The 15,367-nt window shown below is 50.5% G+C and overlaps 6 protein-coding genes across 6 annotated transcripts; 3 read left to right on the top strand and 3 right to left on the bottom strand.

The window, feature by feature from the left end:
• Positions 1-1,142: 1,142 nt before the first annotated feature.
• On the bottom strand, positions 1,143-1,656 carry PV06_08786 (uncharacterized protein; the record flags this gene model as incomplete). Its single annotated transcript, XM_016410161.1, has 3 exons — positions 1,143-1,308; positions 1,417-1,496; positions 1,609-1,656. The coding sequence occupies 3 exons, from the start codon at positions 1,654-1,656 to the stop codon at positions 1,143-1,145; spliced, it is 294 nt and encodes a 97-aa protein (XP_016259183.1).
• An 862-nt stretch (positions 1,657-2,518) lies between these two features.
• On the top strand, positions 2,519-3,437 carry PV06_08785 (uncharacterized protein; the record flags this gene model as incomplete). The annotated part of the gene is made up of 3 exons (XM_016410160.1): positions 2,519-2,839; positions 2,904-3,135; positions 3,205-3,437. The coding sequence occupies 3 exons, from the start codon at positions 2,519-2,521 to the stop codon at positions 3,435-3,437; spliced, it is 786 nt and encodes a 261-aa protein (XP_016259182.1).
• On the bottom strand, positions 3,159-6,343 carry PV06_08784 (uncharacterized protein). The gene is made up of 3 exons (XM_016410159.1): positions 5,971-6,343; positions 5,608-5,917; positions 3,159-5,531 (listed from the first exon to the last, which is right to left on the bottom strand). Exons 1-3 carry the CDS (start codon positions 6,179-6,181, stop codon positions 3,515-3,517), a joined length of 2,538 nt encoding a protein of 845 aa, XP_016259181.1. The 5' UTR covers positions 6,182-6,343; the 3' UTR covers positions 3,159-3,514.
• A 2,080-nt stretch (positions 6,344-8,423) lies between these two features.
• On the top strand, positions 8,424-10,606 carry PV06_08783 (proline-tRNA ligase). Its single transcript, XM_016410158.1, has one exon. It carries the CDS (start codon positions 8,542-8,544, stop codon positions 10,267-10,269), a length of 1,728 nt encoding a protein of 575 aa, XP_016259180.1. The 5' UTR covers positions 8,424-8,541; the 3' UTR covers positions 10,270-10,606.
• A 514-nt stretch (positions 10,607-11,120) lies between these two features.
• On the top strand, positions 11,121-12,915 carry PV06_08782 (uncharacterized protein). Its single transcript, XM_016410157.1, has 2 exons — positions 11,121-11,597; positions 11,668-12,915. The coding sequence occupies exons 1-2, from the start codon at positions 11,378-11,380 to the stop codon at positions 12,606-12,608; spliced, it is 1,161 nt and encodes a 386-aa protein (XP_016259179.1). The 5' UTR covers positions 11,121-11,377; the 3' UTR covers positions 12,609-12,915.
• Positions 12,875-15,318, bottom strand: PV06_08781 (serine/threonine-protein phosphatase 4 catalytic subunit B). Its single transcript, XM_016410156.1, has 2 exons — positions 14,830-15,318; positions 12,875-14,780 (listed from the first exon to the last, which is right to left on the bottom strand). Exons 1-2 carry the CDS (start codon positions 14,844-14,846, stop codon positions 13,466-13,468), a joined length of 1,332 nt encoding a protein of 443 aa, XP_016259178.1. The 5' UTR covers positions 14,847-15,318; the 3' UTR covers positions 12,875-13,465.
• Positions 15,319-15,367: the final 49 nt, after the last annotated feature.

Genomic DNA, 15,367 nt, shown 5'->3' with positions numbered 1-15,367 from the left:
AGGCAGCCGTTTTTCCGTTTTCCCTTTTCCCTTTCCCCCCTTTTCCGTTCCCCGCTTCGGTCAGCCTTGCCTCCAAACTTGGGCACTTACAAGGTACTTTTGGATCCCTATATCGCAAAGTTCACACGAAGTCCTACCGCCGCCGGTCACCACAGACCAAATAGTTGTAACTACCTTTGCCAACCTTTTTTTTCCAAATCAGGCCGACAAGGAAAAACCCCCCTCCTTCCATCGATCGTCACACCGATTTGGATGTCAACTGTCTCATTGACCTCATCCTCACGTCAGCGATGATGATGTTGTTTTGAATATATTCTCTTTTCAAAAACGTGACAATCTCTCTCCCTTCCTCCAGGGCCATTTTCCCGTCCACAACACAGCATCTCTATACCCACCGACAACACTCAACCGATGGTATATCAGCACGCACACACGACCCCAACACCAAAGACAAATACAAACACAAACAATAACGAAACAATGTCGACGACAACCACCAACGACCAGATGATCCAGCGACTCACCGACGAATCCAGCATCAGAGACCTCGTCGCCCGTTTCGCCAACGCCTGTAGCCCGCCCGACCCTTCGGCGTTTGCCAAACTCTGGATGCCGGATGATCTGTCGACGGACGGTAAAACTGCCACGTGGGGTTGCACCGAACCATTCGAGGTTTCCGTGACTGGGGTTTCTTCGATCGTGGCCTTGTTTGAGAAATTGATCGAACCGTGGGACTTTTTCGTCCAACTCGTCCACTCTGGAGTGGTGGAGATTGATTACGACAGCACCACTGGGACCGGTGCGACGGGTCGATTCATCATGAGGGAGGTGGCCAAGGGACCCAACGAGACGTACTACAACAATTTCGCAATCTACGAAGATCAATACACAAAAATCAACGGAAAATGGTACTTTGCAAGTCGCCACTACAAGTACATGTTTCTGGACTCGGGATCTTTTGGTGGAAACATATGTCCTCCCGTCGTGAAAGAGGGTTGGTACAGTAATACCAAAAAGACTTGAGGTGTCGGGGATAACAAGTAGCATTTCGGATTCACGGTTGAGCATGGACAAGTCTCAATTAACTCTTGGTCTTTTTGTGTGTGTGTGTGTGTGTGACCCAACGAAATGGATTGAATATTTTAAAAGCCTGTCGGAGTCGAATAAACATTCTTTCCACCTTCAATCACCTTGACGTCCTTTCCCACACTAAAGACGATATTGTCGACGTCTATAAACTTCAACTCGTCCGGACGAACATGGTTTATGTAAAATGGATCTTTGTAAAAGTTTTCCATGTCTTCGTAACTAAAAAATCAGACCAACAAGTTACAGCACAAAGAGGGTCAGTCAGGCCCTTATCTAAAAGACTTTCGACAAGCTCCAAAAGAAGAGAAGAAGCAAAAAAAAACGTACCGATCAAAGGTGAATTGTGCAACACCATCGTACTGAGGTGGGATCCCGATTGCCTCGTCACGGTGAGGTATTCGATGGAACTGTTGTTTGTTTCAACCAACAGTCAGTGACGTGGTGACACAGTAACTACCCGCGCCACCAGCGGAGTGCTTTCGTTGTACTTGGGGATTGTCTATCAGGTAATTATCATACCTGTGTATAGTCCGTCACACCGTATTTGATCAGTCTGCCCCTCTTCATGGTTAGCCCAGGCCCAAAAAAACCCCCTGGTCGTCAATGGTAGCAATACTGACAAATCAGTCACCAAGGGACCATGTACATTTGCCCAATGGCTGTGAAAGTCGGCTTCACTCGTTCCCTTTTTACGAGGAATCAACAAGCACATTCGTACTTTGGTCGTGGTGGTCGACATTCTTTGGCAATTGTCGAAGACGATGGGGTGGCCCTGATTCAGCAGATGATATTATCTCAAAAGAGAGAAACAAAGCCGGTACATCTACAGACCTAGTTTATTTTGAATATTGATCCAGAATATTTTGTTCCTCAAGCATCGGAATTGCTATATAGTTACAAATAGATTTCATACATTGTCGGCAACCAACCCCTTACGGATCGGTACATTCTTGGACAACGTCGGAGCGGCTGTCATAGCATTACTCGTGGTTCGGTATAATGTGTTATAGGATCAACACCTGACCCACCGTCATTTGGATTCTGCTTACAAAAAAAAGGAAACGAAGAAAAGGGAGTGACACCCCGGAATTCGCCCAGAGATAGCCCGCGCATGAACGCGGTTGTACCATCGATCCAATGCGAATCTGGCGAGGTTCCAAGAGCGATCCACGGTCCATTTCCAATGAGGAAGACAGACACTCGTACTCGGTATGATATTAATAAATCTATCGTCGTCTCCAACGGTCAGAGTACCCTGGTAAAAGGTAGATTACAAATTGAACATCTTCATCACGACGACCTTTAAAAACCACCAAAACACCAAAACATAACATTGTGAAACTCGGATATCATCTCATCGCCTCTTTCCTCATACTCGTCTCGAAAGCCCGTCTAAGAGTCTTGCTTCACGAACCAAGAGGACAAAATCATGACTGAGAAGAAACAGATCGTCTTCTATACGGCCTTTTCTCCCAATGGACACAAAATCGCCATCACGCTCGAGGAACTCGGGCTCGACTACGATGTGGTCCACGTGAACCTTCCGGCCATCCAACACAAGGAGCCTTGGTTCCTAGAAATCAATCCCAACGGTCGTATCCCGGCCTTGACCGACACGTTGGAAGACGGTACACCGATCAGCCTCTTCGAGTCAGGCAGCATCCAACAGTACCTGGTGGACCGGTACGACAAGGACCACAAGATTTCCTACCCACCAGGGACGAAGGAGTTTTATCAGACCAATAACTGGGTATGTCTTGTTTGAGGTTCCCGTCGTTTATATCTTGCAGAAAATTAACCCTCCGAGGCTTCAGCTTTTCTTCCAGAACGCGGGGATCGGTCCAATGCAGGGTCAGGCCAACCATTTCTTGCGATACAATCTGTCGGATCTGCCTGAGCAGTATTCCAAGGACCGATACACCAATGAAACTCGTCGATTGTATCGCACGCTCGACAAGCATTTCCAAGACTCAAAATCCCGATTTTTGGTTGGGGACAAGCCCACCATTGCCGACATCGCCATCTCGTCCTGGGCCAATGTTCTTGGTGAGTACATTTTTTCTGCCAGCCTCAGCCTCACCAGCAAGTGCTGATCAATGGGTGAACCGAAAAAAGGGTTCGCTGGCGTGGAGATCGACGAGTTTCCGCATGTCAAAGAGTGGCAGCAGCGTATGGTTCAGCGACCAGCCGTGCAGAGGGGATACAACTCGCCAAAAAAGGTCGACCTGGACTCGTTATCCAAGGACAAGCAAGCTTTCAATACCTATCTGAAAACGAATGAGGCTTGGATTAGACATGGTATGGAGGCCGATGCGAATAAGGCACATATATCCAACGGCCATATGTAGGACGCATGCATAGCAATCCAGTCATCATTCTCTCATGGATTCGTTCGGTCCCATAATCTCCTCATCTGTATCTTTTCCTATGGCAAATACGAGCCTGAGAACATCTCATCTAGATAAGTCGAAAAATCCAGGTTGAAATCTCGATCCAAGACAAACTGTGAGGCGTCCATGAAGTTAGGAGACAATGTAGCAACCGGCGCGTAGGTGCTTGGAAACAAAGATGCTCTTCCTGTTCCTCGATCCATATCGGACGAGGTTATATCGATGGAGAGATTCTGATCATGATGTAGAGGTTGTCCCAACGACGACGGCGGCATATCGTACGATTTCTGTGTTGTAGACACAAGCTGCGCATTTTCTTGGTATTGATACTGTGGCGGCGACACTTGAGAGAGAGTTCCGTTGTTGTAAATGTCAGCAGAGGCTTCAGGAACATCATCCCCCCTATCTGAGGTATTTGTAGTGCACCTCGCAATTTCAAGATTGACATTGTCATAGCCGCTGGCCAGGGTTGAAGCCGTCGAAGAAGATGGTTTTGTCTTCGACATTGCCAGTCGGCCTTTGTTGCCAGCCGTGAAGATACAGGGCGTCTCATAGTGAAATTTGTCTCCGCCATCAGGATTGTTTTTGACACTTTCGAGTCCTTTTTCGAGGGTTTCCCAATTACGCAATGGCACCGGTGACATGTTCCAAAAATCCACTGTTTTCTGATATATCAAACTCACCAATTCAAAGTTCGACGTTATCAGCTCTCGATCCGGCTCGTCCTCCTCCAGCTCGCTACGATGCAGCAATTGCACAGCCCCAGCCAGCCACGTAGTGCTAGCAAGGAATGGGTTGACATGTTTGTAATGGTCCCCTGAAGAGCCTCGAATTATGCTGACCACATTATCTGCTGCTTCGAAGTACTGTGAGAGATATTGCGGTTCCCATGTGGAACGCAAAGGGGATCCTGAGCTATCCTCGAACTCGGTGGCACCATCGCCCATAGTTTTCTGGTTCCGATAAAGAGTCCATTTTCTCCCTGTGCGAAATACATGGTATTTCAGGATCATGAGTTTTGTGAGTTGAGTCATGAGATAGATACTGTAGATGAAGCTGTGTGTAAGCCGCCTAGAAATGGCGCCTGGCTTCTGGAGTTCCTTGCCGCCAAAATTGAGATGTTGACCGTGGTACTGGAGTTCTTCAGGGAGAGCCATGATTGCACAATACAGAGCATTGGAGATAGTGCTGAGACGTTTTGTTGCTACCGCTTTCTCTCGAAGCAGTAGTCGCTGGTGTTCGTCAATAATGCCTCCGCTAGCCTCCGGCAATAGTTCTCGATCTGGCAGGAGAGGCTTATCGACACTGGTTGGACTCGAAATTGTTTGGGCGTCCTTCATGAGCGAATTGAGGAGAATAAACCAGGCGCTTGGGGATCTGTTCTTGGTCTTCACCAGTGATTTCCATCGGCTTGTTACATCGATGTCCAAAAAGCAGCTTTGCTGTGGTTGGCCGCCATACCATCTCGCATCTTCAGCCGGTAGAAATGTCTCGTTCTGGCTCCAGTCGATACCCGCTGGGCAGCGACGAATGACACTGGCAAACACATCCATCTCCCAGATCGCCCACCAGGCCCTGCGCCATTCTTCCTCAATGCACCATTTCTCTACATTTGAGATGGGTTCGTGGCTCTGCTTGCCTGCATCAATGAGATGAAGATTCAATTCATATGCAGTTCTGATACAAGTCCCGAGGCACCTCCATGCCTTCCCTCTTACGCGTTGGACGAGCAGACAATGTGTATTCAAGATCAGTGCTTGCAAGAGAGGAAGAGACAAAGGTTCGTCGTCGAGTTCTTCAATAGCTTGCTCCATATGCTTGATCCCAATTGAACGGAAATGGATGCTTGGTAATTCTGTTACACCCGAAAGAACGGGCTCCTGCAAAATATTGTGTAAGTCATCTTTATCAAGGCCTTTCAGACCAAACGCCAGCATCGCTGCTAGAAGTGCCGTTCTTTGTGTTGGGGTAGGGATCTGCCATAATTTTGTTTGAAGTTCTGATAGCCGGAAGAGTTGAAACGACGTGAATGTTTCAAAGTATCGTGGGAGCCTATGCTTTTGTTACTTTGCATTGTCCTCAGAGTCGTCGATGGGGAATACGATAGTTCAAATCGAAGTTTACTTACAAAGTGTTCAACTGTAGCAAAGTCAAGCCCAGAGATTTACAGCTTGTCATCAGCGCTTCGGTGTAACGAACATCTGTATCTGCTAAATTCGGAGTGGCATCAGTGTGGTCTGGCGAGCAATTCTCAAACGTGGGATGGAGAATGAATGACAGGGTCAGCACATTGTTCGGTTGTGGAGGACTTTGGGGCGGCTGAGATGGTACTGAAGATGGAGAGGAGTCATCGACCAAGGTAGTTCCTGTCATTCCTGGAGGTTCGAGTCTCATATCTCGTCGCTCCTGAGGATATTTCTTTTGACTTTCTTTATCCACTAGAGTCATAGGATCAATACCTGTCAAGACTCGGAGATGAAGATCTACTTACGCTGCCGCTTCTGAGAGGTAGCGTGGGTACTGCCTATCTTTGGACCTGGTCTCATCGGTTTCGCTGGGTAGATGCATTCTTGAGAGGTATCTTTGCATATGGTGCAGTGCGGCAGTTCTCTCCCACATCTGATCTTCCGCTTGCGACACATGTAACAAGCCAAGGTGGCATGCGGACGTCGTCCATATCCCTGTTCTGCACGTGTGGACATTGCGTCTGAAGTTTTGTTAACATACAGGCGACTCAGGGGCGATAGATCCACAAAGAGGTGATAGACGTATCCCTAACCTCGCCTCCGGCCTTCCAGTCACATGCTAGCGATCCAAATGTTGTGCTCCTAGGCAATCTAACACAACTAGCTGACACGAAATTCTCCGGAGTAGTAGAATCGAGATTCCTAGACTCGGATACTGTGTAGTGTGGCTTTTTTGTGGTGAACCGACTTTCAAAATGCCTGCGCCTCTCTGATAAAAGGGTACATTGGTGGATTGCCTCCGTAGCCGCGGCTTTGGTTGTGGAGTATTTCCGTCAGCTTGCACCACGTTTTCGACGACAACGAGCAGTCTGCTTGGTGACTGAGAGGCTTGCCTACATAGTCCAGGAAGTGACTTGGTTATTCCATGCAGTATTACCTCCCGAGACTGAAATGAGGTTGGAAATCTTTGTCACAGCGGCGTGGCTCGGGTCGACTCCGGGTCAATTTTGATTGGATGTTGAAGGGAAGATTGCGGAGGCGAGGAGGAGAGGGGGCCCAACCCCGTGGCTTATGGAGTACAGTCTCCTAGCTGGAGGTCGCTGAGAGGATCTCGGGGCATAGTAAAGAAAGATACTCTCCTGGAGAGGGGGTATAGCCGACATCCATAGCAGTTGGTGGTGTCATTGCCAGTCTGCCGCATTGCAACATGGCCAGGACAATCAACAATTAGTAGTGGAACGCTGTACCGAAAATTCCACGACCCCTGCGTAGACCTGTATGATCAGAAGTCCAGATTCGTTCTGTTACCCCAGGCCCAGCCGCTCGAGGTGCGAGACTTCTCTTGTCCACTGCTCATGATCGGTCCACTGTATCGTCCAAAGTCTTCCCGGAGTCCTTCCAGTCCGAGACTGACAACCCGAGGTAAAGATGTAAGCCGAAACCTTCGACTCACTTGGGCTGGGGGGAGCTATCATTAGGATATATCTCAGGACGTATCTTATGCGGGAGTGGTTCTAGGCCAATTATCTCAATATCGACGTCCGATATCTGCAGTGAACATGAGTTCCATGGAAGGAAAAGTTATTGCGCTCACCGGTGCGGCCTCTGGAATTGGACTGGCCACGGCTAAGCTGCTGGCGAGCAGGGGCGCAACTCTCTCACTGGCCGACATCAATGCCAAACAGCTGGAAGCGGCAGCCAAAACACTCGAAGCTGCTGGAGCCAAAGTCATCTACACAGTGGTCGATGTCACGAATCGTTCGCAGGTGCGGGTGTTTCTGGAGAGAACGGTGAAAGAATTCGGCAAGGTCGACGGGGCGGCGAATCTGGCCGGGGTCATTGGTCATCATGCAGCAACACTAGAACTCCGAGATGAGACGGATGATGAATTCGACTTTGTCATGAACATCAATGTCAGAGGCGTCTTCAACTGCTTGCGCGAGGAGCTCAGGGTCATGAAGTCAGGCGCATCGATCGTGAACGCGGCCAGTGTGCTCGCCGTACTCGGGCAGGTGAAGAACAGCATTTACACCGCTAGTAAGCATGCTGTTGCTGGTTTGACTCGAGCTGCCGCCAAGGAAGAAGGCAAGAACAATATCCGAATCAACGGAGTAGCCCCTGGCTTTATCGATACACCTATGGTGACAGCGGTAGAAGAGGCACAAAAGGTCCAAAAGGCAGACATGAGTGCACAAGCCTTTCAAAGGAAGGGAAAGCCGGGAGAGATCGCCGGGATTGTCGCCTTTCTCTTAAGCGATGAGAGTACTTTTGTCACAGGAGCAATCTGGAGTGCCGATGGAGGATGGAACTGTTGAGTAATTGGACCAGTTTGCAGTACAGAGCATACATGTCCTTGTATGAGGTTCTCTTTCTAGACTCCTTCGCAAGGACTGAGGATTTGGTGCCCTATATCTATCACTCAGTAGGTACTCAAGACAGCGCAATCCACATTGGTTCACGAAATATGCCTCTTGTAGCCGTCAATTAGCGCGGTCAGAGAGCGTTAACATCAACGGGACTGTCGAATATTGGAAAGTCGTTGACTGTTAATCTATGTTGACTCGAAGGATTGGAAAATTGAAGGACACTGGTAGTAGGCTAGTCGAGTGTAATAGGGGCCTTTAAAAGCGGCGCCCCGTATGTGAGGCCGCTGGATGCACATTGCAGTTTGTCTCTTGAAGCGGCCATGGGAAATATTTTGTATGCGGGGTTCGACACAATCAATGCGGCGCTGCGAGCCCAAATGCACACACGACTCATAAATCCAACCAACCACTAGACCTCTTTACATTGCATACATTCTACTCGTTTAGACCATAAAACTCACGAGGGGCTTGCCTTGGTCTGACTCACCCTTCTTTTCCTCTACCTCAGAAATGTCGCATTCTCGAGAAACCTCGAAGACCGATCTCCCTACCCGCGAGAAAGAATCTAAAGTAGCCGCGGAAAAGAGGATGGAAAAGAAACCGGCGCCAGAAAAGGCCATTGGCAAGAATGAAGCCAAAGCACCACAATCAAAAGGTGGAAAGAAGAAGAAGGAAGGGGCCCTACTGATCGGCATCGACGTATCCAAGGATGCAGACTTCCCAGAGTGGTACCAACAAGTTTTGCTCAAGGGTGACATGCTTGACTACTATGACATTTCTGGCTGCTACATCCTCAAACCAGCGTCGCAATTTGTCTGGGACGAAGTGCGCGCCTGGTTCGACTCGAGGATCAAGAAAATGGGGGTAAAGAATTGCTCTTTCCCGCTGTTCGTCTCTGAAGAGGTGCTCTCTCGCGAGAAGGACCATATTGAAGGGTTCGCAGCCGAAGTTGCGTGGGTGACACACGGAGGCAGCAGCAAACTTGAGAAGAAGATTGCCATTCGTCCTACCTCCGAGACTGTCATGTACCCATACTATGCCAAATGGATCCAGAGCTACCGTGACTTGCCACTGAAGCTGAATCAGTGGAACTCGGTGGTTCGATGGGAGTTCAAGCATCCTCAGCCATTCTTGCGAACAAGAGAATTCCACTGGCAAGAAGGCCACACTGCTCATCTGACGGAACAAGAGGCAGGCAAGGAAGTCCTCGAAATCCTAGATCTCTATGCCGGTGTCTACGAGCAACTCCTCGCAGTCCCAGTGATCAAGGGCAGAAAGACGGACAAGGAGAGGTTTGCGGGAGGTTTGTACACGACCACCGTTGAAGGTTACATTCCAGCGACTGGGCGGGGCATCCAAGGTGGTACTTCTCATTGTTTGGGCCAAAACTTCAGTAAGATGTTCGGTATCACAGTTCAGGATCCCAATGCCAAAACGGAGGAAGAGAAGAAGAACCAGTTGTACGTCTGGCAGAACTCCTGGGGTTTGTCGACTCGAGTCATTGGCGTTATGGTCATGATTCACGGTGACGACCGGGGTCTTGTCATGCCTCCCCGTGTCGTCGAAACACAGGTAGTTATTGTTCCCGTCGGCGTCACTGCCAAAACCACGGATGAGGAGCGAGAAGCACTTTACGGCGAGATCAACGGCCTAGTCGAAGTCCTCAAGGCGGCTGATGTCCGGGCTCTAGCGGATCTTCGCGAGGGGTACTCCCCAGGGTTCAAATTTAACGACTGGGAATTGAAGGGTGTTCCTCTTCGACTCGAATTCGGTCCCGGTGAGAGCAAGGGTCATTATGTGACAACCTCCCGACGAGACTTGCCCAAGGCCGAGAGCAAGGGTCAGATTGCCATCAGTGAGCTGAACACTGCCGTTCCTGAACTGCTCGAGACGATTCAAAAGGACCTGTATGACCGAGCCAACGCAAAGTACAAGTCTCACATCAAACAAGTTACCAATTGGGATGATTTTGTGCCAACGCTGAACGAGAAGAATGTTATCCTGATGCCTTTCTGCTTGGCTGAGTCATGCGAGGATCAGATCAAGGACATGAGTGCACGCAAGGCCGAGGAACAGAGTGGCATCCCGCAAGACGAACGTGCTCCTAGCATGGGAGCCAAGAGTCTGTGTATTCCATTCGATCAGCCCGAGGGAATTGAAAAGGGAGTCACCAAATGCGGGAACCCCAAATGCTCAAGTTTTGCTGAGGCATGGTGCATGTTTGGGCGGTCGTATTAGACGATGGTCGCACCAGATAGGATTAGGCGTTTCGACGATATAGAGAGAGCGACTTGCAGATTACGAGTGAGATGACGATGATATCCCCATCCTCTACTAGGGCCATGCAACATGTATGCATGAGATGACGAATTTCAGTCTGCTAGAGTCGATTGCAAGTGTCCTTTCGATTTCATGCCTTTCGCAAGTGATCACAAGACCCCCTGTCAAGCATGTTTGGAGTAGCTGGACGGGGTTTGACGAGCGTTATCAAGATGCATCATCTTCGAGGCTGCGTTGCTACTGATAGGAACATTTATTTGGCCAGGAACAGGCTTAGATCAACCCACACTATGCATCTTGCATGTATCGGTGTGATGCCATAGTCCAATCGTGTGGACCATGTCGAGGTCAGTCGCTATCAGGAGGTGCTTGGCGGGGGTGTTGATGATACGATTGCTGCCGAAGACCATGCCATATGGAGTCGAGCATGATTGAAGAAGGCTTCGTCGGGGTTTATTTTGAAAGATAAGAAGTGAAAAAGTAAACAGTTCACAGGCCTAGGCCTCGCTCTATGCATCCGTTGTGGAAAACCTCTGGTGGCTAGATCAATTACTCTGTGGTGTTGCTGGGAGAGTGCGAGTAACAAAATCTAGCGTCGGTAAGCCCTGAAGTCATACTCCATATGGAGTCCCTTGGGTACAGTAACGAGTACTTTAGGTGCCTCGATCCCGCCATCGTTTGTCCACCAGCCTCACCCACCCGTCCGTCTTGCCCTGTGCTCCCCCTTCACACCGGCCCCCTTTGAGATACTCACCTACTCGCCTACTCCGAATTCCGTACTTACGGCCACGATACAACTGTCCCTTGTCCCTGTCCAGTCTTTTGCCCGCAATTGTCAACGTGCTCTACTAAAACCCACCACTCTGCCCCTCCTCACGGTCTATTCTTCACTTCTTTTTCCCTCTTCACGGCTTCCAGGCTCAAATAGACTGGCTCTTTCTGTTCCTTTTCGCCTTCTATTCTGGGGCTAACGTTACTTTTTTCATGTCCATCTAATTTGATTTTTTTCCCTTCTCCGCTGGTCGGCCATGCCAATTGCGGCTGGACGGCCAGCAATTTTCAGATCATGGGCCGGCACCATCATCTGAGACTTCCTGAACACCTATACCTTTCTCCTCCGACTCCTCCTCAACCTTCGGCGGCCAACTACTTGACTTCTGCTTCTTCATTCTTCGCTGTAAATAAGGCTGTGTATTATTCTCCTTCGGCCGCTTTATTTCAAGAGACGGGCCGCCCAGGCGGTTTTGCTGTTGGTGATCGTATACCAGGCTTCAAAACTTCTGCCGGTGAGCACGCGACCACAGACGGGGAAGGAGAAGGAAAGCGAAGACGTTCTGACAAGTGCTTTTCGGACAGCATTCTTCAACACCTTACGAGCCAATCTTGTCCTCGATCCCGATTCCACGCCGCCGTCTCTCCCAACCACTCCGGACGTTCTACGACCGACCACCATGGCTTCTTCCGGCGGTCTCCCCCCTCCCTCACCTTCTCCCCTGGGCACGAGCAGCGAAGTCTATGCTGAAGACGCGGTGGCCGAATCCAAGAATCCGTTAGATGACATCCCCGACTTGACCACCAGACCGGCCGTCAGCGAGGATGACAAGGTCGAAGCCCTCCACTTGTTGGCCGATTCGGTCGCCCAGCAGCGTCAAGTCGCGTCCAGCGCTATCATGTACCACCCGTTGACTCTCGGGACGTTCGTCCTCGGCTTCGGCCTGGTATATCAGTACTTGTACAAGGGCCAGCGGTCGGACTGGATGTTGATCGGCACCACGACTGCTGGAATCCTCATGTCCATCCTGGTCACTATCCGTTGGCTCACGGGCGGGTATCTCGAAGAAGCCGAGAACGTAGGGACGTGGAAATGGCTGAGCAAAGGCCGCGAGACCGATGATAGTCCGGCTGTCGGAGACGCGGACGAGATCCTACTCACTCGATTCGGCGACGAGGTCGTCGGCACGGTCATCATACGAGGCGAACGAGAAACGCCTTCAGGGGGCAGCCCCCGGAAACCACGCAGGAACGCGCCCGCGACGGGGGTGATCCGTGGCTGGACCGTCAAGCGTCGATACCGCCGCAAAGGGGTCGGTCAAGGTTTGCTCGAGGAGGCGGTCAAGGTGTGCCAGATCAAGGGCTGGAACGGACCAGAGTTTGCCGCCGACCACGCCCACAGCGCACGGCCCCTGCCCGCCACGTTTTCTGGCACCTTTACCAAGAGAGATCGCCAAGCGCGTGACATGCTGGAAAAGGTCAAGGAAGAGATGACGCCGACCGCGGGCAAGAGAGGGAAGAGATGAGTCGTTCTTCCATTTATCTAAATACACTGGTTGGCCTTTTGGGGGTGAGACATCTGTCGAGAGATCTGTCAAGACATATGTGACAAGGGACCCTCCGAGTGTACAGGGAACAGGGCGGTACTTTTTTTTGATTTCCTTGCCGCGCTACTCGATCTACAGACCATGACCTTGGTTTTTTTGTTTGATATTGGAAACAGATCCATCATAGATACCCCCGACATTTTGACGTTGTTGTTTAGTCGTTAGTATAGTATAGTATCAGAGATATACGACCATGGCATGGTTTAGATTCAAATACCTATCCTACTCTTCTCCGATCCTGAACCCTGCCAGTTCTCGTTCCATTTCTAATGTTTATTCGAAGCCAAAGTCAATCACCACCACGTCCCTCATCTAGGTATGTCATGTGGTTTCTGCTTACTCCGTACTACTTCATTTTGTACCGATAGGTAAGTCTGCTCTGTGCATTTCCTTCCTCACTTTATTGCTCCACAACGCCAACAATCCCTGCTTTCTATAGAGCTGGAGACAAATCTGCCATCGCTATCCACGCCACTCCTTTCACAAACATAAAAAAAGCCGAACCATTCGTTGTGTGTGTGTGTGGGCGTTTTGATTTCATCTTCTCCCTGATAATACACACAAGCCTACCCCAGGAGAGTCCTTTCCTCTCCATCTCCCTTTGACGGAAACTTAAAAGAATACAAAAACCCCTGGAAAAACTATACGCTTCATTTCCCACCCCGCCGTGAACAACAAAAAGAACAGAAAGAAGCCAAAAAAAGGGATACACATGATTTCCATACGTGTACCTAGTCAAGGTAAAGGTAGGTAGTCAAGCCCCTTCTGAAATTGTGTTACAAGAAATACTCGCCGACTGGTTTCTTGGCCGGCATCCCCCTCGTGCCTTGCGGCGCCGCCTCAAACACTCTATAACGTCGTCCCGGCGTGGCCAGGTTCCAAAGGACACCGGCACCGCCGCCGTTGCCGTCTCCTCCCACGGGTTCCTTGCGTCCTTGGTCGCCGTTCGCCCTGGTGATGCAGCCGCCGTTGCTTCCATCCTCGCCGAGTTCGAGGATGGCGGCGACGTTGCCACACCTGTAGCAGTAATTCGGGGCGGACCAGACCGTGACTATGGTCTTGTCGAACATCTCCTTGTATCCTTCCATGACGAGCTGGTGGGCTCGGGCAATCAGGGACAGGTCGTTCGTGTGGTTGAAGTGGCGGACAATATCTGCACCGAACAAGAAACCCGCACCGCGAGGGGACAGACCCCAGCCCTCAATCTCGTCCGGGTCGGACCACAGGAGGTCACACATGGCGCCTTCGTGCGGCACTTCTTGTTTGCGGTCTATCAGTCGGATTTTATCCACCGTGTCGATTAGAGGTGACAGCCCACCGTGGACGCACAGGACCGCGCCGGTCGTGGATGTTGGTGGGTTGAAGAGTGACGCTCCAGGTGAGCCTTGCGAAGGGAGAGAGGAGGGCGGTTCAAGAGGTGATGGGGCATCGATGTCCGGAGCGGGTGAAATGCGGGATGTATCTACGGAGGATTGAGAGTTGAGGTTTAAGCCAGCAAATTGCCGTCGGAGAGTCTTGCTTATGAGATCGCCGTTAGCGTTCAACACTTCGGACTCGATATCGTCATCATCGTCTGGGGGGAGGGTGGACTGGGTATTGTCGCTGTAGGACTGAGACGTCGAGGGTGGTACATCAGTGGTTGCGCCGAGGATGAGTGCGCCCAGCGCAAGGTAGTCAAAGACTTCGCAACAGTACCGCCACACATTCGCGCTGCCATATTTGCGTATGCATTCGTCGTAGAAGCCATACACCGTGGTTATCTGGCGGGATTCGTGATTGCCGCGAATGAGTGTAATACGGTCGGGATACCGAACTTTCAGGCACAATAGTAGGAGGAAAGATTCGAGAGAGTAGAAACCCCGGTCTACAAAGTCGCCCATGAACAGGTAGTTCGTGTCGGGAACATCACCTCCCACACGGAAGAGTTCCATGAGGTCATGGAATTGTCCATGGATGTCGCCGCATATCGTGACAGGAGCATCAACTGTGACCACGTTGCCTTCTTCTATGAGCAGTTCGCGGGCCTTGTAACACAGTTCGCGCACTTGAGGTTCGGGAATAGGTCGGCATGCGCGCAGTTGCGCGATGGCCCTGGGAGTGTCAGCGGGGCTCAGGGAGAAGCGAAACTCGCTGAACTTACTTGTCGAGGTCGCTCATCGCAGAGCCAAAGCGTGCCACCTCGAATTCCTCTTCATGAGTGTGGGCGATTGGGTCTTATGCCAGCTTTGTGGTAATGATAGTGGCGGGCGAATTTGCACGAGACCTGCTTGATCAAGACCGAGAGTTCGCAAGTGGACGAGATATGGTATGGCCCTTGCGGTAAGATCTCTAGTGGTGTATGAATGCTCTAGCCAGTCGTCAAGGAGGTAAACGTCTCGGTGTTGGATATGAGAGAATCGATGTTGCAATGATGTGGTAAGAGTTGCGCTGCGGTGCTGGCCAGAGTCGCGGAGATGGAAAAAGCGCAGACAGATGAGATAAGATTAGATCCTGCCACCAACCAATGTCCGTGCGATTAATTCTAGGCTCGTGAAGCTCCCCGAGATCAACAGCCTCAAAGTAGAGTCAAGCTCAAGGCTTTGGCTTCTTCACCTCCGTCCCGTCCCAGGTCTTTCACCCTGTCAAAGAGGGCTATTCTTCTTACAGGGCTCCGCGTCGAGTGATTGTCTTTCACACTC

The sequence above is a fragment of the Exophiala oligosperma genome, assembly GCF_000835515.1.
Source record: "Exophiala oligosperma strain CBS 72588 unplaced genomic scaffold supercont1.9, whole genome shotgun sequence".
Classification (NCBI taxonomy): domain Eukaryota; kingdom Fungi; phylum Ascomycota; class Eurotiomycetes; order Chaetothyriales; family Herpotrichiellaceae; genus Exophiala; species Exophiala oligosperma.
Note: the sequence above shows the minus strand (reverse complement) of the source record. Positions and strands in the feature narration are given on the sequence as shown.

Bases quoted from the DNA above. Each gene is read 5' to 3' on its own strand.
- PV06_08784 (XM_016410159.1), bottom strand. From the start codon at position 6,181: ATGTCCACACGTGCAGAACAGGGATATGGACGACGTCCGCATGCCACC. The intron at 5,918-5,970 runs GTAAGTAGATCT...CTATGACTCTAG, and splicing joins TACCTCTCAGAAGCGGCAGC to TGGATAAAGAAAGTCAAAAG. The intron at 5,532-5,607 runs GTAAGTAAACTT...ACAAAAGCATAG, and splicing joins TTGCTACAGTTGAACACTTT to GCTCCCACGATACTTTGAAA.
- PV06_08783 (XM_016410158.1), top strand. From the start codon at position 8,542: ATGTCGCATTCTCGAGAAACCTCGAAGACCGATCTCCCTACCCGCGAG.
- PV06_08782 (XM_016410157.1), top strand. From the start codon at position 11,378: ATGGGCCGGCACCATCATCTGAGACTTCCTGAACACCTATACCTTTCT. The intron at 11,598-11,667 runs GTGAGCACGCGA...CTTTTCGGACAG, and splicing joins AGGCTTCAAAACTTCTGCCG to CATTCTTCAACACCTTACGA.